Source organism: Lolium rigidum, chromosome 1 (assembly GCF_022539505.1).
Source record: "Lolium rigidum isolate FL_2022 chromosome 1, APGP_CSIRO_Lrig_0.1, whole genome shotgun sequence".
NCBI lineage: Eukaryota > Viridiplantae > Streptophyta > Magnoliopsida > Poales > Poaceae > Lolium > Lolium rigidum.
Window position 1 is genome coordinate 361,651,028 of NC_061508.1, and position 10,469 is coordinate 361,661,496.

At 48.6% G+C, this 10,469-nt stretch overlaps 1 protein-coding gene across 1 annotated transcript; it reads left to right on the forward strand.

Moving 5' to 3' along the window:
* The first annotated feature begins 1,031 nt into the window (after nucleotides 1–1,031).
* On the forward strand, nucleotides 1,032–2,308 carry LOC124684736 (probable xyloglucan endotransglucosylase/hydrolase protein 23). The gene is made up of 3 exons (XM_047218991.1): nucleotides 1,032–1,353; nucleotides 1,438–1,631; nucleotides 1,739–2,308. Exons 1-3 carry the CDS (start codon nucleotides 1,087–1,089, stop codon nucleotides 2,151–2,153), a joined length of 876 nt encoding a protein of 291 aa, XP_047074947.1. The 5' UTR covers nucleotides 1,032–1,086; the 3' UTR covers nucleotides 2,154–2,308.
* The last annotated feature ends 8,161 nt before the right edge of the window (nucleotides 2,309–10,469 follow it).

Genomic DNA, 10,469 nt, shown 5'->3' on the forward strand with positions numbered 1-10,469 from the left:
CACCCTCGCTGCTCTCCGATACACGTCTCGCCAAAAAGCCGAGAGGGGTGTGCATCCGGAGAACAACGGGAGGCGCCGCCGAAATCCCGACTCGGATCGGGGTAGAGCAGGAGAACGTACCCAACTACGCATCCGCCGACTGTCCCGATAAATGCCGTAAGAGTTACGCTTCATAATATGCGAGACCACTAATGCATATTTATTCGCGTAACCCTTACGGTCGGGAAAAGACGCCTAGGTAACGCGACAGACTTGGTGATCTAGACCCCAAAAAAACCCTGATATGTTGGAGGGGGAGTAAGGACTTAGAGTACTTGTCGTATTGCAAAAATATAGTATAAACATTCATTAATCAAGATGTGGTACTTGTCATATTTCAAGAATAAAATATAAGCATTAAAATAAGTACAATATAGAAAGAAAAAGAAGAAAATACCACAAGGCACACGGCAAAGGAAAATGTGCACGGCAAACCAGCCTTTGCCGTGCGAGTCTGTGCACAGCGCACGGCAAAGATGCCTGTGCCGTGCGGATGGCTCTGGCGCACGGCAAAGGACTTCTCACGGCAACGCCTTCCTTTCTTTGCCGTGCCTTCTTTCATTGCCGTGCGCTTTGCTGAGGCTTTGCCGTGCGTTTTTTCTTTGCCGTGCGCCGTAGGTCCTCTTTGCCGTGCGTTGGTCTTTGCCGTGCGTTTTATGTTAACCTCGCACGGCAAAGTATTCTTTGCCGTGCGCGAGCGCACGGCAAAAAGTGGTTGCACGGCAACGAGCGTTTTTCCCGTAGTGAAACAGCTATCAGAGCCGCTATCGAGAGCGCCGGTGGAGATGCTCTTACTTCGCCCGACGCGCCTCACAGACCAGCCAGCCGGCACGGCACTTGCCCGTTGGACGCCATTACTTCTACACCACAGCCTGTCACGCTACTATGTATAAACACGGCCACCCCCGGTGCCCAATCCATCAACCATCCCAATCCATCCAGCTCCCCTCCAACTCCAAGCAAGCACTCGAGCTCACTCACCTCACCTCCCCACACTCCACTTCACTGAGCAGCAAGCAATCAACTAGTGAAAAGCATCGTTGAGCCATGAGGACTGTGGTCGCGCTCGGCGTTCTCGCCGCAATGGCATGCCTGGCCGCGGTGGCGGAGGCCGGCAACTTCATCCAGGACGCCGAGATGACCTGGGGCGACGGCCGCGGCAAGGTCGTCGACGGCGGCCGCGGGCTCGACCTCACCCTCGACAGGACCTCCGGCTCCGGGTTCCAGTCCAAGGCAGAGTACCTCTTCGGCAAGATCGACATGCAGATCAAGCTCGTGCCCGGCAACTCCGCCGGAACAGTAACCACCTTCTACGTAAGCATCAGTTCTAATGTTTCAGTGCTACATTTTAGTGTCGAGTGCTTGAATGTGAAGCTGATGATGTTTTTGTGCCTGCAGCTGTCGTCGCAGGGTTCGGCGCACGACGAGATCGACTTCGAGTTCCTGGGGAACGTCACCGGCGAGCCGTACACGCTGCACACCAACGTCTTCGCCAAGGGGCAGGGCAAGCGGGAGCAGCAGTTCAGGCTCTGGTTCGACCCCACCAAGGCCTTCCACACCTACTCCATCGTCTGGAACCCGCAGCACGTCATGTGAGTACTCCTCAATCTGCCATTTCTCTATCTAAAAACAAGACATTTTCTTTCGAGACGGAGCAGCATGGTGTTTTCGTTGTCGCTAATGTCTCCCCTTGCTGCAGCTTCGCCGTCGACGGCACCCCGATCAGGGACTTCAAGAACCACGAGGCGCGGGGGGTGTCCTTCCCCAAGAACCAGCCCATGCGCCTCTACGCCAGCCTCTGGAACGCCGACGACTGGGCCACGCAGGGCGGCCGCGTTAAGACGGACTGGTCGCACGCCCCCTTCGTCGCGTCATTCCGCGGATTCAGCGCCGACGCCTGCGTCATGTCGGGCGGCGCCCAGCGCTGCCCCGCCGGCACCATGGACGCCTCCGGCACCGCGAGCAGCTGGTGGAACCAGGAGCTCAGCGACATGAGCTACCGCCGCATGCGATGGGTGCAGAGGAAGTTCATGATCTACAACTACTGTACCGACCCCAAGCGCGTAGCAGAGGGCCTCCCCGCAGAGTGCAAGATCCGTCTAAGGTCCAAGTGATCGATGAGCGTCAGGGATTTGGCGGACAGTGTTTCACAAGTGATCATCGTGTAAATGTACTAGTATGCATATCGCATTCTTTCATTTCTTTTTGTAATACGGGTCCAACGATGTACTCAAGTTCTATATTAGTGAGTTCGTTCTAGATTTAGTCCTAACTTGTGTTTTTTGTCGTATGTTCTATGTGTGGGGCTGAGAAGCAACCGGCCACGAGGCAAGCCAAACTGGGCACACGGTAGGACATAGATCTGGACCGCTGCGGAGGGAAAAGCCTATCCGTTAACAATATTTTAACTGAGTAAACGCATGTGCAAGTGCATGTGCAAGGAACACGATTCACAACCGGAGGACAAACATTCGTATCACTCTTGAAGTACCAAAGAATTAGGCATATCTAATTCAGCAGTAGATAAAGCGAACCTTGGCAACGCTGGCTTTTCACCTCAAGTTTGTCCCTGAGTACGTGCATCTCGAAGAAGGGTATTTACGATCGTACAATCGAAAAATAAGTTCACACACTTGTGTAGCACACAAATTTACCGTTTCCGAGGAACACAAATGTGGCTCAAATTTGTGGCGCTTTGGCCGTACCGCTTGCGCGTGCCGCAGCCTTCGTCATCAATAGCACGCCTCATCTTTAACGGCCACGACGCAACGTGTCTCACACCCGTCTTTTAAAGGGCACCGACAATATTCTACCATCGCTCACACCTCCCTGGCCCCATTGATCTATTTCTAGCCACTTTTGCACCCACCATGCAGATAGCCACAACGTTTTGCCGTAACGCCATGGGGAAGAAGATGAACGACTAGGATGCGTCCTCGTCGCAAACAGCGAAGGAGGACGAACCACGTATCAGGGCCCCCTTCTTACCCCCATCGCTCGGGTGCTCTACGACCACTCACAGCCGTGCGAGGGCTCGAACGACGTGCACGGGGGGGGGGGGCATCTCTACACTTCGCGGCGGCCATTCTCCCACCGGACCTCCGCGTTGACCCCTACTTCGCCGTCGACTCCCCCATTTGGGACACCTACTACCGTCGGCACATAGTTTTCTACAAGAGGCAGAAGGCGAGGTTCCTCGGCGATAAGGACTACAACTTTGGCCCGCCGCCATGTACGCAGCGGCCATTGCCATGTACACCGCCACATCCATCGCCTCTGACACCCCACGAAACGCGGGACGGCTCCAAGAACTTCGTCACCAGCGTCTTCCACGAGATCTAGATGGGAGGGCAGGAAAATCGAGCTGCAGAAGGAACTAACGAGGAGGAGGCGAAGAGGCTAGGTAACCTCGTATCGGAGATGCCGCAGCCGCCGTGGATGATGCCCCGGTAAGGCGTCGAGCACATGTCAATAGGCATGTTAGAGGAAGAGGCCCTAAACCTGGCGCTGCAGGCCTCGATGCCACCTCCTCCGCCGCCTCTGCCCTCGTGAACATTAGCGCCGCTCCACCTCCACCTCCTCCACCGGCTGCACTGACCTTTGCTCCGCCGGTTCCCAACTCTACATGGGCGATCCCGGACCTCATCGACCTGACCAGGTGCCCAGCGACAGCGAGGAGTAGGCTAGGGTTTAGGCCATGGCCTTTTTAAATTTTCATGTTGTAAGGGTATATTGCCCCTATGTGTGGTTTTGGTAATTAATGACAACCCCTATGGACTAATGTTTTCATTGAGTTTATATGAAGGAATATTCCATAGGTACTACTTGCTCTCCATGTGTTGGATTCAAGTATGGATGCCATGAAGATAAAAGATATACCTTGTGTATTGGCATCAAGATCATCGATTTGAAGATACATATGTGATATGATCAAGAAGAAGAAATGAAGATGGAGTTCTTATGTGGAACTCAATATTAGCCATGCTCTATCTTAAGTGAGTATGAGAAGATACAAGGTTGAGTTGGGCAAGTTCAAGATGAGCATCTTGAGTGGATCATATGCTTGAAGCTTGTCGTCCATTTGGTGATAATGGACATGTGAAGATGTGCATCAATGGAGCTTTCCCATCATAGTGTATGGGGGAGCATTTGTGAGTCTTCACGAAGCAACATTTGATCAAGTGAGGCATTCCGGCTTGAGTGAAGCTTGAAGAGTTATCATCAAGATCAAGCGGGATGTGCAAGGCAAAGGTATGGCCTTGCTAGGTTTTCCTTTTACCGGTCTCAAGGTGGATGTTGGGAGACCGGATTATAGGATAGATAGCCGCACTATTAAGAGGGGCTTTCGGTTGAGTAACTTGATCACATCGTCTTAGGAAGCTCAATCCTTTGCATACTTTGCATATCCGTATTGCTTCTTGGTGTTTCTCTGTGTGAGGTTCTTGAGCTTGTTGCTAGCTTTACAACAAGCCCAAGTTTGGGTGCATCCGGGTCCGATTGGTAGTGAGAAGGTAAGCAAAAAAAAAAATCATTACTACTGATTGGTCAAAAGGACCATCTTTACAGAGATGGTTAGTCGAGTTAACCTAAAACTACAACGGCCGTACCTACTCGCCGTCGCGTGGCCTACATCGGCCTCGATTACTCGCAGTCGCGCGGCCTACTACTGGCCGCCGAAAGGGCTGGCGCCGTCGTTGAAGCGGGAGTGCTTCACGCACGCCGGCGAACGGACATCTCGTCCTGCCGCCTGCGCCGTTCGAGGGACTCGGCCAGGGAGCTGTCCCACAGGGCCTCCGCCTGGGCGAACGCCACCTGGGTAGCCTCCGCCAACGCCGCCGCCTGGGCCTCCTCCTCCTCCGCCGCCGCCGCGTCCTCGTTCACCTGGGCCGCCGCCTGGATCGTCGCCACATCGGCGATGAAGCGGGCCCTATCCCTAGCCGCCTCCGCCACCGCTTCGTCCCTGGCGGCGATGGCGGCCTCCAGCTCCCGGTTCTCCTGCTCGACCCGCGCGGGAGAAGGGCCCCTACATTGGAGTGAGCCCAGGTCGAAGCACATTAACCCCCGAGCCATGGCCATCGCATAGCTGCGGGCTTTCTCCTCCGCCAACCAAGCCTGACGGCGCTGGGCGTCCCCAGCCAGGGACTCGAAGGATGCGAGCATAACCCGCTGGTCGCCGGCGCACTCGAAGCGGATGGGCACGGGGGGGGGGGGGGTCGTCGTCCGCGATGTCGTGGATGACGGCGTCCGCCGGAGGGGCCGCGATAGCCGCCCGCGCCTCCGCGAGCTCGGCCCTGGCGTCGGCGAGTTCAGCCATGGCGTTGGCGATCTCCGCCCTGGTCGCCAGGGGCAGAGGCAGGGGGGCGAGCAGGGGCTAGACCCCCCCCCCCCAAGGTTCGCCCCCCCCCCCCCTAACAAATCTGGTGTACGTATAGGCTGAGTAATGTATACGGTGTAATTGATCGTGGATAATTGTTAGCGTTAGTACTCAAAGCCCACACTGCGACCTGTTCCTATGTACGCACATGAAGCCCAGCCCAGTTTAGGCATCCTCCTGGAGCTCGATATCTTTTAGTTTTCACCGTAACTTCCCTCTTCTTTCCGCGGCGGAGCAGCCGTATCATTCCTAATCTTAGATCGATCTGTTATGGCGCCTGCTGCTGCTCTTAAACCATGCCAAGAGCTGCTAGAAAACTTTCCGGCGGTGCCGTCCTGCTAACCTCTCGGTGAAGTGTTTATCCTGCCGACGGCCCCGGCGCCTCACCATCATATACAGGACTTCGACCTCCCAGTTATATTGGATCAAACACCCAATCTAAAGGTACGATGGTAGTTCTATGAAACATAGCTGATTAATTTTCTATGAGCCTGTAAAATTGGTAGCCACTCAGCAATAGTTTTCTATTCAAGCCAGGTAGCAATGCTAGCAGAAAATACAATAGTTTCATCTACATTTAGTATACTAAAATTAAAAATGAACATTATATCTACGAGGCCCTACACTAGTAGAGAAACCCCCCTTTTGTACCGGTTTGAAAGGGCCTTTAGTACCGGTTTTGGAACCGGTACTAAAGATCCGGCACTAAAGGCCTCCATCCTTTAGTACCGGTTCCTTACGAACCGGTACTAAAGGTGCCCGCGGGGCTGGAGATCTTTTTTTTTATTTTTTTTTTCACAAAAAGGCTATTTCGTTTAATTTTTTATCCATTTTTTTTCTAACTATTTTTCACTCCCTTTTTTCATAATTTCTAATATTTCCGTTAGTCTCTAACTACACTTAATCTCTAGTCAATTACTTACCCTTGGTCAAACTTCCCGGTCGGTCACCCATCCTCACACTACTCCAACACTAGCACGCTTAACTTCCGGGTTCCTTTCCGTCCCACTTCCAAGTGCTTCGCGCGCATGTTGTTGATAGTAGTATCATATCAATCCTATTAACATGTTGGTCAATGTGACACTTCTTTATTATTTGTATTGCAAATAATTTCTTTAATAAACAAAAGTAATGATGTAATAATAATGTTGAATAAATAAATAAAATTAACTTTTTAATTTGTATTATTTTTATATATTTTTTAAACTTTTAATATTTTTTTGCCAAACTTTAAACCTGAAAATTTGAAAATATTATAATTTGATAAAAGTAATAGTTATTCTGGGAATCAAAAAATCTTATAATTATTAATTTTAATTTTTTAAAAATAAAAAATATATAAAATTCTAAAGTTTTGGAAAAAACCTAAAATCTTCCTGCTTTCATATTTTGATTTGGAATTTTGAGAATCTAAAATTTGGCTAACCGGGTAAACCCGGGTGAATTCGGATGTAACTTTTTCCCACGATGATTTTGATATATTATACGTATTTTTCGACGTCGATACGCAAAAGTTCTTGCGGTTTTACCATTTTCCAAAACTTTTTTGCAAAAAAAGTGAAAATTCAAATTTGTTAATTTTCCCCAATACTAGGTTGCATAACATACAAGAATCTGAAAACATTTTATTTTTTTGAATTTTCTATCATTTTCATTTGTATTTTACAAAGCAAAAAAAGGCGATCCACGGGGGGGGGGTGGAGGGGCGTGGGGAGCAGGAAAACCTTTAATACCGGTTCGTGACACGAACCGGTACTAAAGGGTACCTTTAGTACCGGTTCCTATCACGAACCGGTATTAAAGATCTGTGCAGTGCAACCGGTACTAATGCACCCTTTAGTACCGGTTCATAAGGAAACCGGTACTAAAGGGTTGGACGAAAGACCCCTTTTTCTACTAGTGCTAGTTATGCTGGTTAACGCTCTGATTTTGTCATGTATCCACTATTGACGACTTGACAACTACAAGAAAGCTATAAGGGGGAAACATAATCTGGAGTAGCTTGCCCCAACATCGAACAAATTTTTTTTTGCCTCCATTCGGCCTCGCCCCCCTATGACTAAATCCTGGCTCCGCCCCTGCTGGTCGCCGCGAAGCGCCCTTCCGCGCGCTCTGCCGCCTCCGCCGCTCCCGCCTCCAGGTCCAGCTGCTGGGCCTCAACGCTGGCGGCGGCTACCTCCTCCTCCTCCTCCTCCTCCTCCTCCTCCTCCTCCTCCGAATGGAGGTGGCGGCACATCTGAACAAGGTGCTCCCAACTAAGGTTCTGCCCGACCATGGATGGATTAGCTTGAGGTGTGCCCGTCGTTCCCGCCGGTGTCCACCATATATAGCCACAGCGGGGCGGGAAACGGCGTTCGCGCGCAGGTCGTTTCCCGCGCGCGCGAAACACCGGCGAAACTTGCCAATGTATTGGGCACGCGCGGGAACGAACGTCGTAGCGCGGGAACAGTTAATCGCCGGTGGCAGTACTCGACAGGACGTAAAACGCCATTAGCCTGCTTGACGCTGTCCCCGGTAAAAAAATGCGTCCGCACCGCTGGAGGTACCGCAAACGGTCGCCCTGTGCCACATCGCATCCACGGGCCGACGCAAACGAAGATTTCGGACGTCCGAAATGCGTCAGCCCGCTGAAGATGCCCTTATCAGAAGCAGCGGAGAGCCCAAAATAATGCAGCCACAACCAGTGGCGGAGCTACAAGGAAATAACTAAGCGGGCCAACTAAAAGAGAGCGTTTTATTGACTAGCTAAGGATTTTGGAGAAACATTGAATGAAAATATCAGTCATGCTAACAAATACTACACCCGTTTTCCTAAACACCAATTTTTTTTTTGGATCAACTAAAAATATATTTGATCGCTCAGGGGTGACACGGGTGATCAACCGCGTCTGCGACCGCGAGCCCCGCATCCTTCACACACGGGGTCCCTTGCTGCAGCGGCGCGGTGCCTTGGATGGCATGCTGCTTGCGGTGGAACAAGGGTGTTGGGCAGCGGCCCTAGGCTTCTATGGCGGTTTCGGCGGTCGTGGTGGCTTTTTGGACAGCGCTACGGCTGGAGCGGCAACGGATGGATGACTTCTGTAGTATAAGTTGTTGATTTTCCTCCGCTAACATAGGTAATAGCTAGCAAATAATTTGGAGGAAAAATATATATACATGCTATCTAAGATGCATTATCTTTTGAACTGACAAACAAAGTTATCTACTAGCTACCAACGACAAATTTTCTATTCCGTATTTTGAGAAAAACCAACGACAAGGCAAAGCAGCGTGCTATCATTTTAAGAATAAAGTTATCATTTTGTTCTCCCTAGCCACGAACTGTCCTGCTCGTTGCGAGACTGCCGGTCAGGTTGGTCGTTAGCTGGCCTCCCTCTGCTAGTGCTAATGGATTGGGCTAAGGATACTTAGGTATAGGTACATTTGTATAAATCCTGGGCGGGCCATGGCCCAGTTCGGCCCCTGATTAGTTCCGCCAGTAGCGCCAACATGTAATGCATTTCCATAGGCATGGTCTTTCTACGTGCATCACAAGAACTCCACCTCGGACTGAAATACTAGCTTCTGATGCCCCCCGTTTCTAATTGAGTGCACACTATGCATGTTGCTCATGTCACTCTATGTTTCATTGCCGTCTTCCACGACTTCCCTGTTTTTGTAGTGGTTGTGAGAAATTTCTTTTTTCACTCCTTCCGTTGGTCTATTTGTCAAGGAGATGGGTATACATATGCGGTTCCTCACCAAGTCTAGCTACTCTACTATGTATAGGAGCGCTAGCTCATGATTCAAAACTTTATTAGTTCACCAACTTCCAACATATCTCTATTGCTAGAGTGTTACCTCTATTTACATGAGAAATAATGGTTTGGTTGGTTGAATATAGGACCATGTAATTATGTACTGTACTGTCATCGTCTGGTCACTAGTACAAAAAGGGGCTTTCGTCGAACCCTTTAGTACCAGTTTCCTAATGAATCGGTACTAAAGGGTGCATTAGTACCGGTTGCATTGCCTAGGCCTTTAGTACCGGTTCGTAAGGATCTTTATTACCGGTTCGTGTCACGAACCGGTACTAAAGGGTTAGCGTCAGACAGAAAATCTTTTTTTGCTTTGTAAAATACAAATGAAAATGATAGAAAATTCAAAAAATAAAAGGTTTTCAGATTCTTGTATGTTATGCAACCTACTATTCGGTGAAATTAAGAAATTCGAATTTTTACTTTTTTTGCAAAAAAAGTTTTAAAAAATGGTAAAATCGCATTAATTTTTGCATACGACGTCGGAAAATGCGTAGAATATATCAAAATCATCGTGAGAAAAAGTTACATCCGAATTCATCAGGGTTTACCCGGTTAGCCAATTTTTAGATTCTCAAAATTCCAAATGAAAATATGAAAGCAGGAAGATTTTAGTTTTTTTCCAGAAATTTAGAATTATATATATTTTTTATTTTTTTAAATTTAAATTAATAATTATAAGATTTTTTGGGTCCTAAAATATTACTATTACTTTTAGCAAATTATAAGATTTTCAAATTTTCAGGTTTTAGGTTTGGCAAAAAAATATTAAAATTTAAAAAATAATTAAATTTTTTAAAATTAATTAAAAATAATACAATTTAAAAAATTAATTTTATTTATTTATTCAACATTATTATTACATCATTACTTTTTTATTAAAAGAATTATTTGGATTTTAAACAGTAAAGAAGTGTGATATCGACCAATATATTAATAGGATTGATATGATACTACTATCACATACATGCGCGCGAAGGTTCTGAAAGGAAGATACTACCCGAATGGAAGCTTCTGGTCTGCGTCATGTCCGAGAACTGCTTCATATACTTGGCGGAGTCTAATGTTTGGGAAGGATCTTCTATCCAGGGGTATTCGCTGGGGTGTGGGAAATGGATCGACAATTCAAATCACCAAGGATAAATGGATCCCTGACACCCCGGCCTATTTAGTGAACCCGATGGTTCCTTTATCTGATGGACAAACTGTTGATACCTTGATAAATAGTGAGTCCAGGAGTTGGAATGAAGTGCGGCTAC

Bases quoted from the DNA above. Each gene is read 5' to 3' on its own strand.
- LOC124684736 (XM_047218991.1), top strand. From the start codon at position 1,087: ATGAGGACTGTGGTCGCGCTCGGCGTTCTCGCCGCAATGGCATGCCTG. The intron at 1,354-1,437 runs GTAAGCATCAGT...TTGTGCCTGCAG, and splicing joins GAACAGTAACCACCTTCTAC to CTGTCGTCGCAGGGTTCGGC. The intron at 1,632-1,738 runs GTGAGTACTCCT...CCCTTGCTGCAG, and splicing joins TGGAACCCGCAGCACGTCAT to CTTCGCCGTCGACGGCACCC.